This window comes from Ylistrum balloti, unplaced genomic scaffold, assembly GCF_031769215.1.
Source record: "Ylistrum balloti isolate Yb309-2 unplaced genomic scaffold, AGI_CSIRO_Ybal_v1 Utg369690, whole genome shotgun sequence".
NCBI classification, from domain to species: domain Eukaryota; kingdom Metazoa; phylum Mollusca; class Bivalvia; order Pectinida; family Pectinidae; genus Ylistrum; species Ylistrum balloti.
This window is the reverse complement of record NW_026781926.1, coordinates 965,673-993,480: the sequence shown is the minus strand read 5'-3', so window position 1 is coordinate 993,480 and position 27,808 is coordinate 965,673. Positions and strand designations below refer to the sequence as shown.

The 27,808-nt window shown below is 36.2% G+C and overlaps 1 protein-coding gene across 1 annotated transcript in view; it reads right to left on the bottom strand.

The window, feature by feature from the left end:
• Positions 1 to 901: 901 nt before the first annotated feature.
• LOC132565078 (cytosolic carboxypeptidase 6-like) overlaps positions 902 to 27,808 on the bottom strand; it is a 30,680-nt gene continuing 3,773 nt past the window's right edge. The window contains exons 4-12 of the mRNA XM_060229684.1: positions 26,584 to 26,678; positions 25,655 to 25,871; positions 25,220 to 25,349; positions 22,180 to 22,294; positions 21,362 to 21,473; positions 20,856 to 21,058; positions 2,916 to 3,028; positions 2,158 to 2,320; positions 902 to 1,028 (exon numbers count right to left, since the gene is read on the bottom strand). Of these exons, the coding sequence (XP_060085667.1) occupies positions 902 to 1,028; positions 2,158 to 2,320; positions 2,916 to 3,028; positions 20,856 to 21,058; positions 21,362 to 21,473; positions 22,180 to 22,294; positions 25,220 to 25,349; positions 25,655 to 25,871; positions 26,584 to 26,678 (1,275 nt within the window). The remainder of the gene's footprint in view (positions 1,029 to 2,157; positions 2,321 to 2,915; positions 3,029 to 20,855; positions 21,059 to 21,361; positions 21,474 to 22,179; positions 22,295 to 25,219; positions 25,350 to 25,654; positions 25,872 to 26,583; positions 26,679 to 27,808) is intronic.

Here is a 27,808-nt window from a genome sequence, read left to right as displayed (position 1 = left end):
TTTTATTTGATCCCTTTGGTAGGTTTGGATTAAATTTTATTCCATTTCTTTCTTTTTTGAGGGGGGGGGGGGGGTGTCCCTTTAGTAGATGGGGAGTGAGGAGTGAAATGATATGTTTAGTCGCTGTAGTAGATATGAAGTGAAATATTTTATCAGGTCCCTGTTGGAGATATGGAGTAAAATATTTTAAATGGTCCCTGTGGTAGATATGGAGTTAAATATTTTATCTGGTCCCTGTGGTAGATATGAAGTAAAATATTTTATCAGGTCCCTGTGGTGGATATGAAGTGAAATATTTTATCTGGTCCCTGTGGTCGACATGAAGTAAAATATTTTAACTAGTCCCTGTGGTAGGCAGAGGAACAACACATGTACATTTTATGCTATGTACTAAAATGTATACAAGGCCTTACAAGGTTGGACTGATTCCCAGCAATATTACTCTGAACTTAGTACCAAATTGACAGCTTACCAATTACCCTAATATCAGGACATGTTCTAGTCAGTTTTGATTAACTCATTATATTCTATGTTCCTTGGATAAATGGTTTTATGATCAATATCAAACATTTCATGCTAAAAATAACTTCTAGATAAATTCCTCGCTGTTTCAGTCCTTCAGGAATAACAGATCGTTCCATGCACAGACAGTTTTGTTTGCTTAGTTCCAATGCCTAATACTCCAGGCCATTTGTATGATATTGTGAATGGTTAATAACAGCTCCAATGTTGCCAATCATTCTGTTTTGTAACCCACTCAATTCGATTTCCATAAATATGAGTTATTATCAGTCAAATGACTGGAGGTTGCACCTGGAGAAACTCTTTAGGCTATCACAAGCCATGGTAAATTTAAATGATTGTGTCTTAAATATCTACTGGAGGACTAAAAGCTTGGACATCAATATTTCCTCACATCTCTGTCCCTCAGTTGGAGCCGTATAGAAGTGGGAGGGTCACCGAACCCATTACAACTGTTGATACCGAAATCACTATGTCTGTTGTACGATCGTCTTCTGTCCTCATATCTGTAATTATAACATATAAACCATATGTATAAACATTTTCACAGTAGTCCAAGTTTTCTGCATAAGTCTGCCAGCTTAAAGGTTCTCCCAGGTTTATTGTAGAAGTACATGGAAACCCACCACTAATTCCCCATTATCATATCATAGACTACCTTCATCACACACATGATTTTTCTTTACCTTTTCAATTTATTACAAAAAAAAAACACATCTCCAACACAATTATGCCACCATAGGGGTCTGATATGAAACTAGTTTGTGAGGATGAATGAGAATATTTGCATAGGGGATATTTATCAGCCTGAAACCTTATTAGGTAAAGTGACGGAGTTCCAGATTATAGACAGAGCTCTTTACTGAGGGTCAAGTATCAGACTTCAGTCTCGAGTCAAGCAAGAGTTGTGCTCTACCTTTTTGGGTTTAAAACAGGTTCCTAGATTGTGTTGTCATATGTGAGTGTACAAATTTTCAAGATTTTGTTCTGTCTTTTACAAGTTGTTTAAAATGAGAATTGAAAAATATTCTAGATATAGGTTGTGTTCTGTCATAGCTTTACAAAGTCTCTGGTAAGTATTCTCCTCGGAGAGTCTCTATGTTATGTTATGCTCCTTGCAAAGGTTCTAAAGATAGGGTCTAAGTTTTGAACTGCACATTGAATTGTGAATATGTGAAATGTTCTGATGTTTCCTACAAAGTCCATGAAAGGTTTTTAGTTTTGTCCTGCCTTTAACTGAATCTAAGAAAGGAATTTTGTTTTGTCCTTCCCTAAGTTAGTCTCAAGGTAGGTTTTGGGTTCTGTTCTGCCCTTAGCAAGTCTATACAGGTTTCAGGATTTGTCTTACCATTGGCTAGTCTGAGAAACTGGTTTTGAGTTTTGTCCTGCCTTGTTTGAACTGAAGACAGATTACAGGTTTTTGTCCTACCTTAGGCAATCTGAGACAGTTCCATGTAAGTCTTGAGAAAATGTCAAGAAGTGTTCTATCATTTTATAGTTTTTACTCAAGATTCAAGTTTGTGTTCTCTTCAGTGTGAATTTATCACATTTGTTCAAAGGTCAAAAGTGAAATTCTTTGTTTTATTCTTACAAGAGTGTTTGCATTTCACTTTGAAGAAATCAATGTTTACTCACGAATCTACTGGAGGGTCTGTTTGTGATCGTTCGTGTTGGCGGTCTCGCATCCTATAGGGGCCAGGTTTGGGTACAATGCTGCTGCTTGGCTTGGCTGTGATGAAGTTTACAAGTTTGTAATAATCCAGGAAAGTTCGAGCCAAATTACGCCCTAACTTCATATCTGATGCAGGTCAAGGGTCTCAAATCAGACAGAATATAAGGATCTCCACTGACAAAACTTTCAAATTTTCAACAGATACCTCTCCATTTTCAGCATGATACTTCCCAATTTTAGTACCAATGCCAGAAAAAGTAAATAATCAAAATTTAAAAAAAAAAAAAAAAATCAGAGATTAATACAGATGTTAATGATTTCTCACAGTTCCATATTAAGACTACTACTAAGAGACAAACACATTACCATCTCACCTTTGTTTGATGTCATGCAATCAAATATGCTTTTTCTCCATTCAACACCATCTGTCACTGACATGTACCCAATAACTTTCTATCATTGTTAATGAATACCAGGAATTTTTGCCCTTGTTTAATTTTGAGGTTTTCGTTCATGAACAGGGGAGGGCAAATTTCAGATGGAAGCAAGAATTTGTTACACTTATATAAGCCGTCTATATAATCTTCAGCGCAAAATGAACAGGAGGTGAATTGGTATATAATGGTGCAATGGTGAAAACGATCGGAGATGAAAATATCCTGTATATAGTAAGTAGTGCATGACATTTGATCCATTTTACTTTATGTATCAGTAAGGATACAACCCTCCTCTGTGTAGGGGAGAGAACTGCTGGACTGACTTGTCTGGTAGCTGAAGAATGATACCTCCAAGGTGTAGCAGTGTGAGTTGTCATCTAAACAGCCCCCAAGCGTCCTGTGGAAGGAAAAAGTATTATTATTGAGACAATCAGATGGCTTATCTGGGGGGCAACATCATAAGAATTAGATGGTATTTGTATAGGGAAAATTAGCCATTAGAAATAAGAAATCGTAGATCAGGATCTTGGCAACTACCAATCATATGATCTTTTATAATGGTTATATATGCATATTTGATCACTTCTCTTGGGTACTTCCTTTTCTGAAATCAAGACATACTTTCAGAAGCATAAATACAAGATAGTGTGGATTCTAGCAGCCTTTTCGTTTTTCTGAGCAGCCTTTTCGTTTTTCTGATTAGTCAAACAACTCAAGCAGCACAATTCGAGACCAAGAGGAATTTACATATGAAATTTCTAGATGATTCATGTAGTTCTTCACAAAATAGTCAAAACAAAATTTTATTTTTAGAATCCAAGATAGCAAATTAGACCATTTTACAGCTGAAATACATGGTAGAACAGGCCTGTTGTATCTATGACAGCAGTAAATACATGGTAGAACAGGCCAGTTGTATCTATGACAGCGGTAAACACATGGAAGAACAGACTAGATGTATCTATGACAGTGGTAAATACATGGTAGAACAGGCCAGGTGTATCTATGACAGTGGTAAATACATGGTAGAACAGACCTGTTGTATCTATAACAGTGGTAAACACATGGAAGAACAGACTAGGTGTATCTATGACAGTGGTAAATACATGGTAGAACAGGCCTGTTGTATCTATGACAGTCGTAAATACATGGTAGAACAGGCCTGAGATTTCCTCAAGTCAAGATTTTCCTCAGCCGATATCTCCTCAAAAATGGCTTGTATAACATTTTCTCAAGGAACAGGAGGAAGGCATCGGCTAGGATGTCCTGAAATTCCTTGAGGAATTTCCATACAAAATATTTTCAAGGAGATATTAGCTGAGGAAAATCTCGACTTGAGGAAACCTCAAGTTGAGATGTTTTATACAAGTGGGGCCAGATGTATTTATGAGTGGTAAATACATGGTAGAACTGACCAGTTGCATCTATGACAGTGGTAAATACATGGTAGAACAGGCCAGTTGTATCTATGACAGCAGTAAATACATGGTAGAACAGGCCAGTTGTATCTATGACAGTGGTAAATACATGGTAGAACAGACCTGTTGTATCTATGACAGCGGTAAACACATGGAAGAACAGACTAGATGTATCTATGACAGTGGTAAATACATGGTAGAACAGGCCAGTCATATATATGACAGTGCTAAATACATGGAAGACAGGCCAGTTGTATTTATGACAGTGGTAAATACAAGGTAGAACAGACTAGGTGTATCTATGACAGTGGTAAGACCAGTTGTATCTATGACAGCGGTAAATACATGGTAGAACAGGCCTGTTGTATCTATGACAGTCGTAAATACATGGTAGAACAGGCCTGAGATTTCCTCAAGTCAAGATTTTCCTCAGCCGATATCTCCTCAAAAATGGCTTGTATAACATTTTCTCAAGGAACAGGAGGAAGGCATCGGCTAGGATGTCCTGAAATTCCTTGAGGAATTTCCATACAAAATATTTTCAAGGAGATATTAGCTGAGGAAAATCTCGACTTGAGGAAACCTCAAGTTGAGATGTTTTATACAAGTGGGGCCAGATGTATTTATGAGTGGTAAATACATGGTAGAACAGACCAGTTGCATCTATGACAGTGGTAAATACTTGGTAGAACAGGCCAGTCATATCTATGACAGTGGTAAATACATGGTAGAACAGGCTAGTTATATCTATGACAGCGGTAAATACATGGTAGAACAGGCCAGTCATATCTATGACAGTGGTAAATACATGGTAGAACAGACCAGTTGTATCTATGACAGTGGTAAATACATGGTAGAACAGGCCAGTCATATCTATGACAGTGGTAAATACATGGTAGAACAGACCTGTTGTATCTATGACAGCGGTAAACACATGGAAGAACAGACTAGATGTATCTATGACAGTGGTAAATACATGGTAGAACAGGCCAGGTGTATCTATGACAGTGGTAAATACATGGTAGAACAGACCTGTTGTATCTATGACAGTGGTAAACACATAGAAGAACAGACTAGGTGTATCTATGACAGTGGTAAATACATGGTAGAACAGACCTGTTGTATCTATGACAGCGGTAAACACATGGAAGAACAGACTAGATGTATCTATGACAGTGGTAAATACATGGTAGAACAGGCCAGGTGTATCTATGACAGTGGTAAATACATGGTAGAACAGACCTGTTGTATCTATAACAGTGGTAAACACATGGAAGAACAGACTAGGTGTATCTATGACAGTGGTAAATACATGGTAGAACAGGCCAGGTGTATCTATGACAGTGGTAAATACATGGTAGAACAGACTAGGTGTATCTATGACAGTGGTAAATACATGGTAAAACAGGCCAGTTGTATCTATGGCAGTGGTAAATACATGGTAGAACAGACCTGTTGTATCTATGACAGTGGTAAACACATGGAAGAACAGACTTGGTGTATCTATGACAGTGGTAAATACATGGTAGAACAGGCCAGGTGTATCTATGACAGTGATAAATACATGGTAGAACAGGCCAGTTGTATCTATGACAGTGGTAAATACATGGTAGAACAGACCTGTTTTATCTATGACAGTAGTAAACACATGGAAGAACAGATTAGGTGTATCTATGACAGTGGTAAATACATGGTAGAACAGGCCAGTCATATATATGACAGTGCTAAATACATGGAAGACAGGCCAGTTGTATTTATGACAGTGGTAAATACAAGGTAGAACAGACTAGGTGTATCTATGACAGTGGTAAATACATGGTAGAACAGACCAGTTGTATCTATGACAGCGGTAAATACATGGTAGAACAGGCCTGTTGTATCTATGACAGTCATAAATACTTGGTAGAACAGGCCAGTCATATCTATAACAGTGGTAAATACATGGTAGAACAGGCCAGTCATATCTATGACAGCGGTAAATACATGGTAGAACAGGCCAGTCATATCTATGACAGTGGTAAATACATGGTAGAACAGACCAGTTGTATCTATGACAGTGGTAAATACATGGTAGAACAGACCAGTTGTATCTATGACAGTGGTAAATACATGGTAGAACAGACCTGTTGTATCTATGACAGTGGTAAATACATGGTAGAACAGGCCAGTTGTATCCATGACAGTGGTAAATACATGGTAGAACAGGCCAGTTGTATCCATGACAGTGGTAAATACATGGTAGAACAGGCCAGTTATGCGATAATGTTGATTTTTGTTAGCCTTATCTGTCATGACAAAGTGTATGATTCCTTGTGTAAAGAACAGCTAAGAGCTTTCCTTACACATGCCTGTGTGTGTTTACCCAGAGAAACACCAATTTCAATCACAGAATATTGATTATGTAACAATTTCCTATTATATCGAGAGATCCCAGAGGGATCTTGGCACCCACCATCAACTGATCTTTATTTGCTGCTTGAAAATTAGATCTTTTCCTTTCTTTTCTCTTCTCTATTTTTGCTCTTAATGATAAGAAATCTGAACATTCCTTTGCAGAAATAGTGATGATAATCTTTACCTGCCAAATCAAAGATGGCTGCCAGGAAGTAATTTTGTTTTTTCTGTTGCCTGGAAGTAATTTTGTTTTTTCTGATAAGTCCCAAAATCAAACGAGCAAAAAGAATATATGATTGAATTTGAATGCGATCCAATCAGTACTTCTTAAGAAATAGGGATAACAATCTTTAAAACGCAAAGTCCAAGATGACTGCCTGTTGGCCATTTTGTTTTTCCGATCAGTCCCAAACTCAAACAGGAACAACTGCAGACAAAGAGGAATCAATACATAAAGTTTGAGAAATATCTATGCAGCATTTCTCAAAAAGTAGTGATAACAAACTTCCAAAGTCAAAATCCAAGATGGCCACCTGTCTGCAATATTGCACTTCTCTCATACCAATATATTCAGTAACAATGTCATACCAATGTATTCAGTAACAATGTCATACCAATGTCATATCAATGTATTCAGTAACAATGTCATACCAATGTATTCAGTAACATTGCCATACAGATGTATTCAGTAACATTGTCATACCGATGTATTCAGTAACAATGTCATACCAATGTATTCAGTAACAATGTCATACCAATGTCATACCAATGTATTCAGTAACATTGTCATACAGATGTATTCAGTAACATTGTCATACCGATGTATTCAGTAACATTGTCATACCGATGTGTTCAGTAACAATGTCATACCAATGTCATGCCAATGTATTCAGTAACAATGTCATACCAATGTATTCAGTAACATTTAATGTCATACCGATGTATTCAGTAACAATGTCATACAGATGTATTCAGTAACATTGTCATACCGATGTATTCAGTAACATTGTCATACCAATGTATTCAGTAACAATGTCATACCAATGTATTCAGTAACAATGTCATACCAATGTATTCAGTAACATTTAATGTCATACCAATGTATTCTGTAACATTTAATGTCATACCAATGTATTCAGTAACATTTAATGTCATACCAATGTATTCAGTAACATTTAATGTCATACCAATGTATTCAGTAACATTTAATGTCATACCAATGTATTCAGTAACATTTAATGTCATACCAATGTATTCAGTAACATTTAATGTCATACCAATGTATTCAGTAACATTTAATGTCATACCAATGTATTCAGTAACATTCAATGTCATTACCATGGCAACAATTTTTGCCAATCAGTAGAAATTCTTTCTTTCTCATTACCACAGTAAGTTTTTTCTCTCTACTTTCAGACATTCTTTCCCTGTTATTTAGCAATATGATTTTTCTCTGTCGAAATATCATTATCATCACAATACTGCAGCAACTAGCCTAAATTTTATAGAGAATTTAAATACCATTGTAGAATCAATGCGAACATGTATCTGTTAGAATGTTTTCGTACAAACAAGACAATTCCTAGTCGACCAATTCTGTAAGATAAGCTTTCCTCCCAACATTTGATTTATTATCTATCCTAACTTTCTGCAATCTTCCCTACAGTTTGACTTCATATAGGATGGTATAAATCATATTTCAAAATAGAAAAGCAATTCATCTTTGGTTTTATGTAGGTCATTTTCCATAAAGTACGGTCTCCGTAGCTATTTACCAGAGTAATATCTGCCCAGAGACTCTACATGTTATGCCAGCATCCTTCTCTAACACAGAGATTACTTATAGTTCAGTGCTTTTTCACGAAATCATACATCGTGTTTTACTATTGTACGAGGCCTTCCTGTAGCTTAATATCTTTGTGGTAAGATAAATAATCAAATAAACTGCAATATTTCAATTTACAGAAAAGATCTGCAACTGAAGTTTGTATTTCTCAATATATGTCTAAATACAACATCAACGCTCATTAAATACAATAGGCTTCTGTTTCTCAAACGACATCTTAAAAAAAAAATCAATAAAGAACACAAGAATATATCTCAATACCACAGTACTACTATTACAGTAAAGATGGCAATATGTTACCCACAAATATCAAATCATATTGTGTGAATTCATTTTGTTGCTATTGGCTAATGACGACATTTATGAAACATTGGAATGCACAACTTTGATTATTATCTTCCTTGCAGTAACAACTCTGGAATCTGGTGGAGACGAAGGATGTTTGATATTGGTACATTGCCCTATCCCTAAAAACAAAACAAACATATTGAGTTTGGTATCTAGCATGACATAGGACGTTCCATTTCTAATGTTACAGGTTTGGTGTTAGATATATAGACTAAAGCTACAGATCTAGGAAAGTCATACAATTTGGTGCTAGAGACATAGAGACAACAAAGAATTTGAAGTGCAATAGTGCAAAAGATGACTTTGGTATTTGATGGAAAGGAATTGCTGTCTGAAGGTGACCACCATTTCTAAGAGAGGGAGGATGATGTTTAGTTTGTTGGAGGGCCCTGTGTATGAAAGAGGTGACAAGAGATTTTGATATTTAAGGTACATAGGATTGCCCTTGACCACTTAGTCTACTTCACAGTCTAATCAATATCACACCCCTTGCTGGTTACCATCATATTTCACAGTAATTGCCAGGGGGTTGGTCCTGCCGCTCCCAGACAACATAATTGAAAGATTAAGTTGCTCTCTCCATCTTTTACCCCGGTCTTACTTGTGGGTGAAGGAGTGAACACAAGAGACCTTTAAAATCACAATTGTTTGAATATTAACAAGCTATCACCTTACACTTAGCATGAAGATTCTCTGTTACAAATGATTTTCTATCTACATAACACCCTATCTAAAACCATGGATGGATTTCAGGATTGATTTTTGTGGCATATCTATTTCTAACAGATCATATAACTGATATTGTCCATTCTTTTTATGCTTTCTTTTTTCTGCGTATCCATTTTTCTTTTGAAAGGTTCTGAAATTTGATTCTGAGATTGAAATAAATGTGTTGATATAAATGTAAGAAATGGTACTTTTCCATTAGCACTCTGTCTACTCCTTATATGGCCCCACTACGGGTCAGAGGTCAATATAGTGAAATCATCTATCTTCAATCCCAGCCCACCATCCTACATTATACCTCACCCAACAACCATTTAAATACAAAAATGGTTTTTCACACTTTGGGAGAGAGTTTGATAGATGCGGAGCCCGACCTTTCCCGGGAGACCATATTACCTACTGTCTCGAGCGCCATGAATTCTCACCGAGCTATGAGCGCGTGTTGGGGAGTGATGGTGGCGCTACACAAGCACTTGTCTATTAGATCAATACACCTAACAATGTCTGATGTGCTGGCATCTCTTCTTCCACTTCTATCTACTGTCATGACCCGCTTCCACATCAAAACGCCAAATATCTCCCACCAGAATAACAATTCAATATAAAACCAGTAGAACAATAACCCTCCTAAATACAATTATAACAAAGGCCAAACCATCACATGTATCTGCCCAGTGGAAGGAGCTACACATGCTTTTAGCTTTCAGCAAATGTGATGAGGCACCATTTTGTTTGCATGATCAATACAAAAAGAGTTAGAGGGGGATAATAGCATGCCGTTGAAATCAATACTGCATGAAACTTGGTGTGAATGTTGTGCAGTTTTATAAAACCAGTGCCTAGCACTGAGAGCAATCCATAACTCTTCATATTACCCACCAAACAAGTTGGTTTGGCAGCCGACACACTTCTAACAACTTATGTCTTTGTATTATCGATCTTCAGCTCCAAAATCACTCCCGATACCATCAAATGGCATGCTTGTCTGTTCGTACTGAATCCTGGATCAGCATACACCAGAAGCCTGACACTGTGGTACATGGTTACGTAACTCAGTCACAGGCAAGCTGGGAGTACTCTTCTAGATTTCTTCACGGAACAATATTTATAGAACTATTTGAAACACAGAGTGCTTAAATAATTAAATCTCAGCAAGAAAAACAACCACATACCTGAAAGTGACAATTTATCATTTAAAGAAGAAAAAACCTTGATCGATTGGATTAAACTTTTAAAATTAGTGAAAAGTACTATAAGAATTTAGTATGTGGGGAACTGACGATGAAATTACCTTAAACATTTACTTTTTATTGATATGTAACTTAACTAGTTCCTGAATAACAGAAAGAAATGGTAAGCTATGTTGGCAGAACACATAAGTCGTACCTCTCCTAGTTCCATTAATACTAATGTAACCCTGCTAACAGTGCATACCATATAAATGACCACTTAACTACAGTTACTTGCTAACTCCAGCAGCCATTGGATAGATATACTGGGCCAGTAACACAAGCTCAAGCTAATGTACAATAGCTTTTACAATTATTCTTCTATTCCTCAGAAAATACTGATGCTGACTTTGATAAATTTTATGAAAACTGATGTTCCTGGTTGTTTTGTATCGGTGTTGGCATTTGGTGTTTGAGATAGATGTTGTGGGAAAGGAGAGCACTCCAGACTGTAGTCCTAGCTTTATCATCATAACTTGGATTTTTATGGTAAGATTACTGCATGTCTATGCAGATGAATTATGTCTAGCAGCTCACAGAGTTCATTCTTGTCACTTAGATACACAGATAAAACACGTTTAGACAGCCTAACTTAATACTTTATTGCTCACTGTTCAAACTATGCATTCTATTAATTTGCCAATATTCTGATCTGCCCAATCACAAAACAACAAGTTCATTACTGCAACAGATTCCTGTATGTTAATTCTAAAACTGACATAAGTCCGAGATATTCTGTGGGATAAACTATTCAATGTCAACCATGATATCAATGTCTGCCATTACTGTCCAGACAGCCATGACATAATAATTTACATACTGATCCTAGCCAGACAAGATTCACCACCAACTTGAAGTGCTTGATGGAGTCTTCAAATAACATTGGCCTTCAAAATACTCCTAAACGACACGTTTCGAACTGGTTGTCTGTTGGAAGAACATTAAGCAAAATGGCAGAATAGAAGAAAATTCCTGCTTTCTCTAATACTGCATCTGTAGCTTTCATGTTAAAGCTTTGCTCTCTACTTTTCCACAATCTGGCCGAGACTTACATGCCTCTAGTATATGGTGTGTTTTAATGTCCCCTGGTACCAACAAATCAAAGAAATGTAACATCTGGTTTTTATTGAACAAAATGGATGGAACAGCCAGACAATGGGAGACAGATAGACTAGCACTACAACTTATTACTGTTCAATTATTCTATAAAAGCAGTTTCCAATCTTACAGTGGAGACTTTTATGCCCATACCATATTTCTAGAAGAGACAGGAAAAAATTGAAATAGAAAAGATTCCAACGAGTAAGGAAACAATGATTACTTATACTCCCACCAGTAATCACCGATGTAATGGCCCCGACAAGACAAATGTAACAATGTCTACAAAAGGAATCGTTACAGTGGGTCCTAACCTTTGAAATTCAAACTCCAAATTGTCCGCGCTTGTTGATGAGGAGTATTACTAGTGCTAGATATTGATTAACCCTTGGAATAATCAGGCACCAAGTGTAAAAAAATAAACTCCCTCTTCTTGACTTGACAGACAGGTTTCTAGGTATCTTCGCCAAGGAATTGACATAACAAACATTAAGTGGAGATTTCTACCAAAGTGTCTACAACCATTAAATGACTTGTATGCATTTTATATTCACAGCATCATCATATCCTCAACATACGTCTAAATAGATCAGAAAATCTTATACCACTGGAATTTTTTGTGTATTTGCCCACAGGATATATGTATTCAATTGTGAATAATGGTGCCCTTACCTTTGCAGATCCATGTGAAATAAAAAGCATTTTACTCATAAAACTCCACGGCCAAAACATAGGCACATTGGTGAGTGACACATTGTCATACAGAGATGTAACAAAACTAAAATCTAGAAGACCACAGTATGCGAAATAATATAGCAGATATGCCTGAAAATTGATATTGGCTAATAAAAGTCAAGGGTGAAAAATAAGGTAACAGTGACCTATTTCTGATACAAGATACACTTTCTGTCCAAGATGTGCACAAATCTTTTAGATTGAACATGAAAAAGTAGTGGAGATATGACCCAAAAATCTGGTAAATCAGTTGTTAATGTCAGCATTGAGGATGATTCCCTGAGCATTGGATTCGGACAGAGACCTGAATATGACTGAATCAGGTCTGATTATGACGAGTCTATCTATGGAACTCAAGGTGGAGATCATTGATATGTTTGAATTCAATGACTGGGTTACCTGTATACAAAGCCATACAAGCCTTAAAAAAACAGTGATTGACCTGTATATTACTAACAATGCAATCAAAGTACCAAATTTCTGAAAGACTAAAAATGTTGATTATATATATATTTGTAACTTTAAATGTGAAATATAATCCAACACATGCAAAACAAACACTTTCATAGAAGGTGACCTATCAACAACTAGACTGTAAATTTTGAATACATTTTCCATCAAATCAGTGAAATTTGTGCAAAATATACAATTCACAGAAACAATTTAAAGATGCAAATCAAGAGATTGTCACTGACATTGGTATTGGATATTGAACCCAGAACAAAAGAAAAACTTTACAACAGATTATAAGGTGTTTATTTACTAATGGTAAAAATCAGTGTAATGTGTGTAGTTTTTCCAGGAAAATTAAAGGTCCAAAGTGGGGAGTGAGCACATTACATAGCTAGTGGATTTTTCATTTCTTTTTTTTTTTCTCAGGATGATGAGAGATTTTCTGACACTGTCACATTGATTGTCGGGATTATCTGGAGCAACAATGATAAATACTATTACAACTGTATACATTAATACAGACTATCCTTGTCGAAATTATCCAAAATTAGGACAAACGGTTAAAAATATGATAGCCAGTTATAAGACAGGAAACTATCTGTCAGTAAAGACAATGATATTAGTAGAACATTAAAAAACATTGATTTTATGTGATTATCTTTTGAAACATGTTGTACTATTAAAGAATGACAGGTTTCATTCTCCTTCACGCTGGGTATCACAACAAAAACCATGTCTGCTTGTGTATTGGCAGAAGCTAGTGTCGACATGTAAGTATGAAAAATTTGGGTTGAGGCTTCCAACTAGTATTTTTTTCCTTTTTTTATGACAGGTCTATTTACGATAGTCTTTATATGATTTCCTTATCAAAATATCTCAATACCTCAATTTTGACCAATCAGAACCGCCATTTTGGTTCCCCAGTAACAATTCTGTAAACATCTGATCAATCAAATTATAGGCTTTTATAAGTTACACTCCACTGAGTTTGAATCAAGTTGTTCCAAGATCTTATGAGCTATGAGCCATTACAAACATGTAACATATAGTGACCTAGTTACCATGACAACCTTTTTTTTTCTTCAAATATGATGTTTTCGAAAAATGCACAGTTGTCATTTTCAAAACCTATATAAATTAATTTTCACTAATTTTCATTAATTGTGACCAATCTGAAGCCTCCATTATGTATCATTATTAATGGTTCTGGAAACATTTGTGTTATTAAATTATGAGCTTTGGTATGTTATACCATTTGGCCAAGTTTCATTCAAATTACATGTTTATATAAAACCTGTGTTTAGTGACATGTTTTTATATAAAACTTGTGTATAGTGACATGTTTTTATATAAAACCTGTGTTTAGTGACATGTTTTTATATAAAACCTGTGTTTTGTGAAATGTTTTTATATAAAACTTGTGTATAGTGACATGTTTATGTAAAACCTGCATATAATGACATGTTTTTTATATAAAATCTCTGTAAAGTGACATGTTTCTTATAGTAAACAAAATGTCTGGATTGTCATCTACCCTGGGACTCTAGCAATTCTGGGTATTCTCATTGCAACCATTCCATCAGTTCAGGAGGAGTTTTCTGGACCAAGGTTTACAGATGCTAAACAGACGCCAGCCTAATTATACACATACATATTTATATAATCCCTCTACTGTACAGGAGGGTATTTATTTAATCCCTCTACTGTACAGGAGGGTATTTATTTAATCCCTCTACTGTACAGGAGGGTATTTATTTAATCCCTCTACTATACAGGAGGGTATTTATTTAATCCTTCTACTGTACAGGAGGGTATTTATTTAATCCTTCTGCTGTACAGAAGGGTATTTATTTAATCCTTCTACTGTACAGGAGGGTATTTATTCAATCCATCTACTGTACAAGAGGGTATTTCTTTAATCCCTGTACTGTACAGGAGGGTATTTATATAATCCCTCTACTGTACAGAAGGGCATTTATTTAATCCCTCTACTGTACAGGAGGTATTTATTTAATCTCACTACTGTACAAGAGGGTACTTCTTTAATCCATCTACTGTACAGGAGGGTATTTATTTAATCCCTCTACTGTACAGGAGGGTATTTATATAATCCCTCTATTGTACAGGAGGGCATTTATTTAATCCCTCTACTGTACAGGAGGGTATTTATATAATCCCTCTACTGTACAGGAGGGCATTTATTTAATCCACTGTACAGGAGGGCATCCATCTACTGTACAGGAGGGTATTTATTTAATCCTTCTACTGTACAGGAGGGTATTTATTCAATCCATCTACTGTACAAGAGGGTATTTCTTTAATCCCTGTACTGTACAGGAGGGTATTTATATAATCCCTCTACTGTACAGAAGGGCATTTATTTAATCCCTCTACTGTACAGGAGGGTATTTATTTAATCTCACTACTGTACAAGAGGGTATTTCTTTAATCCCTCTACTGTACAGGAGGGTATTTATTTAATCCCTCTACTGTACAGGAGGGTATTTATATAATCCCTCTATTGTACAGGAGGGCATTTATTTAATCCCTCTACTGTACAGGAGGGTATTTATATAATCCCTCTACTGTACAGGAGGGTATTTATTGAATCCCTGTACTGTACAAGAGGGTATTTCTTTAATCCCTCTACTGTACAGGAGGGTATTTATTTAATCCCTCTACTGTACAGGAGGGTATTTATATAATCCCTCTACTGTACAGGAGGGCATTTATTTAATCCCTCTACTGTACAGGAGGGCAATTATTTAATCCCTCTAGTGTACAGAAGGGTATTTATTTAACCCCTCTACTGTACAGGAGGGTATTTATTGAATCCCTGTACTGTACAAGAGGGTATTTCTTTAATCCCTCTACTGTACAGGAGGGTATTTATTTAATCCCTCTACTGTACAGGAGGGTATTTATATAATCCCTCTACTGTACAGAAGGGCATTTATTTAATCCCTCTATTGTACAGGAGGTATTTATTTAATCTCACTACTGTACAAGAGGGTATTTCTTTAATCCCTCTACTGTACAGGAGGGTATTTATTTAATCCCTCTACTGTACAGGAGGGTATTTATTTAATCCCTCTACTGTACAGGAGGGTATTTATATAATCCCTCTACTGTACAGGAGGGTATTTATCTACTGTACAGGAGGGTATTTATATAATCCCTCTATTGTACAGGAGGGCTTTATTTAATCCCTCTACTGTACAGGAGGGTATTTATATAATCCCTCTACTGTACAGGAGGGCATTTATTTAATCCTTCTGCTGTACAGAAGGGTATTTATTTAATCCTTCTACTGTACAGGAGGGTATTTCTTTAATCCCTCTACTGTACAGGAGGGTATTTATTTAATCCCTCTACTGTACAGGAGGGTATTTATTTAATCCCTCTACTATACAGGAGGGTATTTATTTAATCCCTCTACTGTACAGGAGGGTATTTATTTAATCCCTCTACTATACAGGAGGGTATTTATTTAATCCCTCTACTGTATTTCTTTAATCCCTCTACTGTACAGGAGGGTATTTATTTAATCCCTCTACTTTACAGGAGGGTATTTATTTAATCCTTCTACTGTACAGGAGGGTATTTATTTAATCCCTCTACTGTACAGGAGGGTATTTATTCCCTCTACTGTACAGGAGGGTCCCTCTACTGTACAGGAGGGTATTTATTTAATCCCTCTACTGTACAGGAGGATATTCATATAATCCCTCTACTGTACAGGAGGGCATTTATTTAATCCCTCTATTGTACAGGAGGGTATTTATTTAATCCCTCTACTGTACAGGAGGGTATTTATATAATCCCTCTACTGTACAGGAGGGCATTTATTTAATCCCTCTACTGTACAGGAGGGTATTTATATAATCCCTCTACTGTACAGGAGGGTATTTATTTAATCCTTCTACTGTACAGGAGGGTATTTATTTAATCCCTCTACTGTACAGGAGGGTATTTATTTAATCCCTCTACTGTACAGAAGGGCATTTATTTAATCCCTCTACTATTTATTTAATCCACTACTGTACAAGGAGGGTATTTATTAATCCCTTTAATCTCACTACTGCACAAGAGGGTATTTCTTTAATCCCTCTACTGTACAGGAGGGTATTTATATAATCCCTCTATTGTACAGGAGGGCTTTATTTAATCCCTCTACTGTACAGGAGGGTATTTATATAATCCATCTACTGTACAGGAGGGTATTTATTTAATCCCTCTACTGTACAGGAGGGTATTCATATAATCCCTCTACTGTACACGAGGGCATTTATTTAATCCCTCTATTGTACAGGAGGTATTTATTTAATCTCACTACTGTACAAGAGGGTATTTCTTTAATCCCTCTACACAGAGGGTATTTATTTAATCCCTCTACTGTACAGGAGGGTATTTATTGTACAGGATCTGTACAGGAGGGTATTTTAATCCCTCTACTGTACAGGAGGGTATTTATTTAATCCCTCTACTGTACAGGAGGGTATTTATATAATCCCTCTACTGTACAGGAGGGCATTTATTTAATCCCTCTACTGTACAGGAGGGTATTTATTTAATCTCACTACTGTACTGTACAGGAGGGTATTTATTTAATCCCTGTACTGTACAAAAGGGTATTTCTTTAATCCCTCTACTGTACAGGAGGGTATTTATTTAATCCATCTACTGTACAGGAGGGTATTTACTGTACAGGAGGGTATTTATTTAATCCCTCTACTGTACACAGGAGGGTATTTATTTAATCCCTCTACTGTACAGGAGGGTATTTATATAATCCCTCTACTGTACAGGAGGGAATTTATATAATCCCTCTACTGTACAGGAGGGCATTTATTTAATCCCTCTACTGTACAGGAGGGTATTTATATTCTACTGTACAGGAGGGTATTTATATAATCCCTCTATTGTACAGGAGGGCATTTATTTAATCCCTCTACTGTACAGGAGGGTATTTATATAATCCCTCTACTGTACAGGAGGGCATTTATTTAATCCCTCTACTGTACAGGAGGGTATTTATATAATCCCTCTACTGTACAGGAGGGCATTTATTTAATCCCTCTACTGTACAGGAGGGTATTTATATAATCCCTCTACTGTACAGGAGGGCATTTATTTAATCCCTCTACTGTACAGGAGGGTATTTATATAATCCCTCTACTGTACAGGAGGGCATTTATTTAATCCCTCTACTGTACAGGAGGGTATTTATATAATCCCTCTACTGTACAGGAGGGCATTTATTTAATCCCTCTACTGTACAGGAGGGTATTTATTTAATCCCTCTACTACTGTACACTGTACAGGAGGGTATTTATTAATCCCTCTACTGTATCCCTCTACTGTACAGGAGGGTATTTATTTAATCCCTCTACTGTACAGGAGGGTATTTATTTAATCCCTCTACTGTACAGGAGGGTATTAATATTTAAATCCCTCTACTGTACATGAGGGTATTTATTTAATCCCTCTACTGTACAGGAGGGTATTTCTTTAATCCCTCTACTGTACAGAAGGGTATTTATTTAACCCCTCTACTGTACAGGAGGGTATTTATTGAATCCCTGTACTGTAGAAGAGGGTATTTCTTTAATCCCTCTACTGTACAGGAGGTATTTATTTAATCTCACTACTGTACAAGAGGGTATTTCTTTAATCCCTCTACTGTACAGGAGGTATTTATTTAATCCCTCTACTGTACAGGAGGGTATTTCTTTAATCCCTCTACTGTACAGGAGGTATTTATTTCATTTCACTACTGTACAAGAGGGTATTTCTTTAATCCCTCTACTGTACAGGAAGGTATTTATTTAATCCATCTACTGTACAAGAGGGTATTTCTTTAATCCCTGTACTGTACAGGAGGGTATTTCTTTAATCCCTCTACTGTACAGGAGGGTAGTTAATCCCTCTACTGTACAGGAGGTATTTATTCAATCCCTCTACTGTACAGGAGGGTATTTCTTAAATCCCTCTACTGTACAGGAGGGTATTTATTTAATCCCTCTACTGTACAGGAGGGTATTTATTTAATCCTTCTACTGTACAGGAGGGTATTTATTTAATCCCTCTACTGTACAAGAGGGTATTTATTTAATCCATCTACTGTACAGGAGGTATTTATTTAATCTCACTACTGTACAAGAGGGTATTTCTTTAATCCCTATACTGTACAGGAGGTATTTATTTAATCTCACTACTGTACAAGAGGGTAATATTTATTTAATCCCTCTACTGTACAGGAGGTATTTATTTAATCTCACTACTGTACAAGAGGTTATTTCTTTAATCCCTCTACTGTACAGGAGGGTATTTATTCAATCCCTCTACTGTACAGGAGGGTATTTCTTAAATCCCTGTACTGTACAGGAGGGTATTTATTTAATCCCTCTACTGTAAAGGAGGGTATTTATTTAATCCCTCTACTGTACAGGAGGGTATTTATTTAATCCCTCTACTGTACAGGAAGGTATTTATTTAATCCATCTACTGTACAAGAGGGTATTTCTTTAATCCCTGTACTGTACAAGAGGGTATTTCTTTAATCCCTCTACCGTACAGGAGGTATTTATCTAATCCCTCTACTGTACAGGAGGTATTTATTCAATCCCTCTACTGTACAGGAGGGTATTTCTTAAATCCCTCTACTGTACAGGAGGGTACTTATATAATCCCTCTACTGTACAAGAGGGTATTTATTTAATCCATCTACTGTACAAGAGGGTATTTATTTAATCCATCTACTGTACAGGAGGGTATTTATTTAATCCCTCTACTGTACAGGAGGGTATTTATATAATCCCTCTACTGTACAGGAGGATATTTATTTAAATCTACACTTCACACATAGTTTTTGATCATCTCTACAGAAGATATTAATATATTATACTTAAATTGATAAACTTGCTGTAACTACATCAGTTAAAGTCCAGTGATGATCAAAATTTCTAAAATTACAACAAACTTCAAATTCTCAACTCTTCCTCAATTACAAACAATAACCATGCCACCAGATAAAAATACAAGCTTGTGAAGTCAAGTTGTTGTAGGTTAGAGTCATAAAAATCATTTTGACAGACAGTGGAGATTTCCCAGCTCATGTTTTAAGATCATTAAAGGAAAAAGAAAGGAGACAAGGTTACACTCATTTCCATCCAGACATTAAGATTTGGTTTTACTCTTTGAAACACTTCATATTTATAATCTCAATCACAATCTTAATATCTTGCTTTTGTTTGAACTTTTGTGATCATTTTAATGTTTATTTACATAGCACATTGGTTGTTGAGAGGGGAATATGATGCCGTGCTACAATCAGAAACGTCTCTGATGTCACATGATATCTAAACAAAGCTAATGACGAAGTGGCTAAAAAGTCCTTAATTCTCCAGGGATCTCTTTCACTCTGTGCTCCCCAGGAACATGTCATGACAAAACCGAAGGTTCCATGTGGACACCTTGTGGACAAGACTAAAGAGACTAGCTTGATCCAAGGTCGCTATATGTTGTTATGGCTTTGAAATTTGTTGGTTCCTTCAATTTTTTTTCATGACATGTTCCAGGGGTGCAAAGAGTGCAAGTGATCGTAAACCCATGGAGTATCAAGGATGTGGCTAAAAATGTTTCGATATATTCTCTGACTTTTCCCTTACTTATCTTGCTTAGACGTGAATGAGTGGTATACACTTAGAATGAAATCAATAATTTGTGTATTGTACATCTGCATATTTCAGTGGCTATCATATTTTTGCTGAAAATCTTGTGCTAAAGTATGATTGCACTAAATGGAGTTTCTGAAATTGTCTATATAGCAATAATCATGAATGTGTTAATTAATCATTTTCCTAATTTGTCAAAAAAAATTACAATTGTGCAACAATTTGATTGTGTAAAATTAAGGTAATTCACATCATACACTCAATACAAAGACAATAACAACACAACAGCTTGTGTATTTACCTGCGGCCAGTGCCGGCCTTCACCGCATCTTTGTTGAAATTTGTGTTCGCCAGTGAGAAGTCCTCTGCATTGGCACAGAGTAATTTTGGGAATACAGACTGTCGTTCATACCGTTCGATATCGTCATAAGTGTTGCCATACATAAATCCATTCATCAGAGTAGAGTGGGCATGTATGTCTATATAGAAGTCCACTATCACTTTCTGTAACAAATTTGATTCTGGTTGATTCTGGAAATTAAGGCCTATGAAAATAGTAACACTACTAAATTGGTAATTAGTATAGTAAGACATACATGTATTGACTAAATAAACCTATCTATTGTATAACTAGAGATGTGGATAGATGTACAGACTTTGCACAACCATCTAGGCATGCTTTAATTTGCACAAGCTAATGACTACTATTTCTTTTAGAAAAATCTTTCAGCCCTTAAATTCCATGTCATATTCTCAGATAAGAGATATTTTCTCTTTGGTGAAAGATTATCAAGAAAATTTCCATACCTCATTTCTGTCAAGCTCCATGAGAATATTTTTTGTGGCATACAAGGTGGGATGTGCCCATGGTGAAGGTTCTAGCCAGTGTCTGTTCAGGTCAAACCCCATCAACGAGCACCTAATCAATGTTAACTCCAAATATTACACAAACTATATTTGTGTGTGTATACTAGTACAAAAGTGTAAACTTCTCATAGCCAGGTTATATGTTATGTGGCAATACTTTGAATCAAAAATGTATTCAAGCAGATTTAATAAATCTTGGTAAGATAACAAGTTGTTCTAAACATTGTACCAATATAGTAGACACTAAAGTAATAGTCAAGGGGCAACTTCACTAGCATATATCTTTAATATTACCCATAGCTGACCCGTCCCATTCCATCACATCCCATCACATCCCATTCAATTCCATCCCTGTCCCTGCTACATCCCATTCCATCTCATTCACGCCTCATCACATCCCCATCCGGTCCCACCCATCCCATCCGTGTACTGTCCAATCCTAACACCATCCCATCACAAATCAGTGTCACACTCTACTGACAATAAAAGAGGTTTCCTGGTTCCCAGATAACCATGTGCTATTTACAGGGCTTTTTCAACCTGATTCAGCAGCAATATTATACCCATCACTTATATGTATCACCATCACAGAAACATTATTTTTTCTTCAATATTATCACAACATATTTTTTTTTTAAATCTTGCAGACATTTCAATTTCAACAATCAATTTAAGTAACTGCAAGCATCTATTCAACAAGGTGAAAAATTTACTGCCTCTCATGGGAAAATTATCAAAATTTATACTATTATACTAACCTGTAATTTCCAAGGTACACACCATCTGGATTCAACATGGGGACTATTTTAAACACAATGTGTTCTCGTAAGACCTTCGCTATTGGATGATTACTAATCAAAAAGTCAATCAACCCTGAAAAATAACACAAGGTTAATTAGTTTCTGAAAATAAAACTTAAAATAGAAAATCAAATGGTTAAACCTGGTACCAGACTTAGATCAATACGTACAAACTCACAAAGGAAGTACACACTCAAAAGTCACTTAATCTTACATCAATACATACTCCATAGGGACTCAGTCTCCTGTCAACATGTACAAACTCATAGGGAGTACACACTCAAAAGGAACTCAATATTAGATCAATATACATTCCAAAAAAGACTCAATTTTATTTTAGATCAATACACACCCATAAAGGACTCTATCTTATTTTAGATCAATACTCACTGAAAAAAGGGACTCAATCTTTAATCAATACAAACTCATAAAGGACTCAACATTAGACACCTGAACACTCTAAAAGGACTCAATCTTAAATCATTACAGACACCTCAAAGGACTCAATATTAGATCAACACCAACTCACAAAGGACTCCATATTAGATAAGCACAGACTCAAAAAGACCTCAATTTGACATCAATACAGACTTCAATAAGAGGCCCATAGGGCCTATATCGCTCATCTGGATCTTAAAGCCCAGCAATGGTGTACATGCCTATAAGCAGTGCCATACCCACGGGTCATTTCTTACATCATAAATGTGTTTATCTCTTGATCCTTAGCAATTCTATATATGGTTATGGGGTAAGGATTTCAACTGTTTGAAAGATACAACCTAAAACATTTTAAGTCCAGAGGACCAAATTCATGGGCCAGTTCTTACATCATGAATGTGTTTATCTCTTAATGCCCAGCAATGCTATACTGTATATGGTTTAGGGGTGGGGATCTTAAATGTTTCCAAGATATTAAAAAGCAACGGAGTCCCAAGGAGTGGGGTCGAGACCCACTGTTGATACAAAAACTGATTTCCCTTCACCCAAGCATGCTTAAACCAAATGTGAACAATATTCTCTAAGTCCTGAAGAACATAATAGATTTTAAAGAAATTGATAGATTTTCCCTATTTGGCCCCGCCCCTCTGATCCCAAGGGGCCCCAAAGATCCACCATTCACCAAAAAATGATTTCCAATGGCCCAAGCATGTTTCAAACCAAAATTTAGGCAATACCCTGCAATTCCTGAAGAACACGATAGATTTTAAAAAATTGAAAAGATTTTCACTATTGGGCCCTGCCCCTCAGTCTTAGGTCAATACAGACTCACAAAGGATTCAATTTCAATACTGTAGTGCTCATTTAAGATCAGTGATTTTCGCCCATAGCCATTAAAGCGCTAAACATATATGATTGCTAAAATTTCTATGATGCCTGAAACAGATCAACATAAATTGGAAACTGGAAACACAATTAACACAAAGAATTTGTACAACAGTCCACTAACACAATATCTTATGGCTGGGACAGTCTGTTGTTTTCACAACACATCTAACATCCCTGTAGTCTCCAACGACTTATTAGGAGCTGTTTGTTTTGTGTGATGGCGTCATGGACTCTCACAAACCACACAGCGCTGCAGCGTGAATAAGCACGAGATGTTTTGTGTACTTATAAACATAAGTCTGCATACTACTACCTGTGAGTTGTAATCATTTATTCTGTATCTATGTTGACACATACCAAAAAAGACCAGTGAACCGTACTCGTAACTCTGTTCACCAGTTCTGCCTGCCGAGATTACGCTATAAATAGAACGGGACTTCCCCACTTGCACAACTTCAAAATTTATATCGCTCTTAACAAGCGCTAAATTTAAACTGCACAAAAAGGTACCATGACTGCAGAGCACTAAATATTGACTGCATCATATCAAATCGTTTTACAGTATTAGGTAAGCACAAACTCACAAAGGTAGATAAGTGAGGACTAATAAAAGGGCTCAAATTAGTCAGATTAGAAAAATCTGCTACCAGTATGTCTTAGAGATCAATTTATCTCTGTCAAGTACTAACATATTATATCAAAATCTTATTGAAGGTAATGTGTAGAAAGAGGTTACAGAATGTCAGTCTCAGACTGAAGTAATACAACAATATATAGTATATATTTATTTCATAGTAAAGGAAATGTTTTACATGTAACATACAGATACACACTTCCAGCCTCTGAAATCAGACATCATATGCAAGTACCTATATCAGTACAAGGTTTCACGACACAATCAAATACTCTATCTAAAGAATCTGGATTGGTCCACTTAATAATAATGACCCATTTTTGGGACTTCCTGTTCTAATGGTTATATCTATAACCACTTAAAAGTACTTCATCTTTAATGGTCATGGGGGCTAACACTGACATAACTGTCAAGGGAGCTACCATTGACATACTCCGCCAGGGAGCTAACACTGACATAATTGTCAAGGGAGCTACCATTGACATACTCCGCCAGGGAGCTAACACTGACATAACTGTCAAGGGAGCTACCATTGACAAACCCGGCCAGGGAGCTAACACTGACATAACTGTCAAGGGAGCTACCATTGACAAACCCAGCCAGGGAGCTAACACTGACATTACTGTCACGGGAGCTACCATTGACATAACCGGCCAGGGAGCTAACATTGACATACCTAACCAGGGAGCTAACACTGACATAACTGTCAAGGGAGCTGCCATTGACGTAACTCGACCAGATAACATGACATGCCCTTATGACAAAAGAGGAAGGTGTTTTCCAAGGATAGGGACACTAATAATGACATACCCTGACAGAAAAAAAGGATGTTTCTACTGGGTAGGAACACTAACAGTGACATACCCTGACAGACAAAAGTGGAAATTGTTTCTACTGGGTAGGAACACTATCAGTGACATACCCTGACAGACAAAAGTGGAAATTGTTTCTAATGGGTAGGAACACTAACAGTGACATACCCTGACAGACAAAAGTGGAAATTGTTTCTACTGGGTAGGGACACTAACAGTGACATACCCTGACAGACAAAAGAGGAAGGTGTTTCCCCTGGGTGAACCCTTGCAGTGATAAACACAGTATGTCTGACTTCATCCATCTCCAGGTTATCAGGATGTGTGATGGTTATCATATCCAGGCGTCGCTGTTGCTGTAAATATAACACATTACCATAGCAATAACTATTTTATAGACTCTTTTTTAATCCTGCAACAGTCTGGTTATTCACAGTCAAACACCACTTATAAGCTTTTCTTTTTGTTCTTTTTAGCAAATAAATTTAGAAATGCCAAACACATTGTATCTAAAACTATTGTTCCAGCAAAGTATTTTTCACTGAAGATCAATGAAATGTCAATTCATTTAGCCGTTATATGTTTTATCTTATGATTAATCACCTTGTGAAATAAATGATGTTTTGACATCATTAACGATACTTAGTTCCACCTTACTTACAACTGTGAGACAAAGCAGTTCCCTCGAGAAGAAGTCCATGTTCTTCTTCTCCAAGTTGTCGAGGTAATTCTGTAGACGAGTGTAGGAGTATGGATAGCAGTAGGCAAACTGATACACATCATCCTCACGATCAAAACAAAAGGAAAAGGACATCACATAGTTTTTCCTGTGATCTGGACACCGGTAATAGTATACATGCTTGGCTGGTATTCTCACCCTTCAAAAAAACACCACAAACCATAAGTAAACAAGCATCACTTTTAAATGTCATACGCCATTATTTTAAGTATACTTAAGGTCGATGATAAGAAGTCTGAATGAAGCTACTAGGTGAAGCTTACACTAATAGGATCATCAAATTTCAAAAACTAGTTGGCAACTTTATAAGACAAAGAGTCTTGCTGTTACGATTAACAATTTTCAGTCTAGTCAGCTTTAGGTGGGACATCTGACAGGATTACCTAAGGAAGTGAAATATCATACAAACATTGTTACTGGTCATTCAAACAAAGCACTGAAGTTGAATCACATATAAAACATGTCATTCTGGCTAACCATTTAGCACCTTGTCTTCTGGAAAGTGTATAGTCTGACCAACTGCATACATATTCAAATTCATTATACCAGATACAGTTGAATAAAACACTATTTTTTTTCTCAAACAAATGTCTAAATATTACATAAAACTCCGCCACATATTTAGATACCTTACCATATATACATGTCTATATATCATACCAACTAAGACACATGCCTAAACACCTTACTAACTCAGACATGTTTTGACATCTTAGCAACTGAGATACATGTCTAAATACCTCAACAAATAAGACACATGTCTAGATACCTAACAAACTCATACATGTGTCTAAATATCTTACCAACTCATACATGTGTACCAGACATGTGTTTAAATACCTAAGACTTACCATTTTGGTCGACTGGTTGACTTAACCATGGGTGACATACCATCTCTGTATAGTGATTTAGTTTTACTGAAGTTGACAATGTTAAAGATGACTCGCTGAAAATGAATATTGAAAACATGAAAATTATTAGAGAATATCAATTCAGTAGTGAAAAACTGCCGCATTACAACTTTACACTATCAACTCTTTTCACTAATAATCTTTCAAATCCTCTTTTTCACTGATATCAATATTTATTTTCAAATGTTTTCTTGAAATAAGTATTTGCACAATTTCCACAATGACAAGACATTTTGTTTGCAACAAGTTTTATCTTATTTTGGTACTATATCAAGTAGAATAGCGTATCCTTACTTAACCATCAGCAATTAAAGTGAGCATTAAGTAGATGGATAATGTGATAAAGATATGTAAATGTATAATCAAATTCTTGTTTAGTATCATTTTTTGGTTTATAGGTTCATAACTATTCCCAGTCATAGAAACTAGATATAAGAATTATTTCATTACATAAATTAACAAGAGATCTCAGAGGGATCTTGGCGCCCACCATTTGAGGATCTGTTTTCAGTTCTTGAAGATTTGTTTATTTTTTTTGTTTGTTACAGGTGTTGTAAATGTTCATGAACTGGTCTTCATTGAATGTACTCAATGATGGCACAAGATATTTTTATTAAGCACCTATTAACAAATATCATTTGAAAAAGATCCCAAAGTATTATTAGATAGCAGTCAGTTACAGGTGGATAATGGACAATATGCTTGTGCTGTATTACTGTCGACATCCAAGATGGCTGCCTGTGGGCCACCTTGATTTCAAATCAGTCCAAAAAAGGTACAATGCACAACTAGAGACCAAGGGAAACCAATATCTATGAAATATCAGAAGAATCCATCCAGTACTTCCTCAGATATAGCAGTAACAAGATTTTACTCTCAAAATCCAAGATGGCTGCCTGTCAGTCATCTTGATTTCGGATAAGTCCAAAAAGGTATAATGCACAACTAGGAAATAAAGGGAACCTGCATATGAAATTTGAGAAAGATCCATCCAGTACTTTCCAAGAAATAGCGGTAACAAACTTTTACTTCCAAAATTCAAGATGGCCACCTGTCGGCCATCTTGAATTCGAATCAGTCCAAAAAAGGTACAATGCACAACTAGGGACCAAGGGGAAACTGCACATGAAATTTGAGAAAGATCCATCCAGTACTTTCTCAGAAA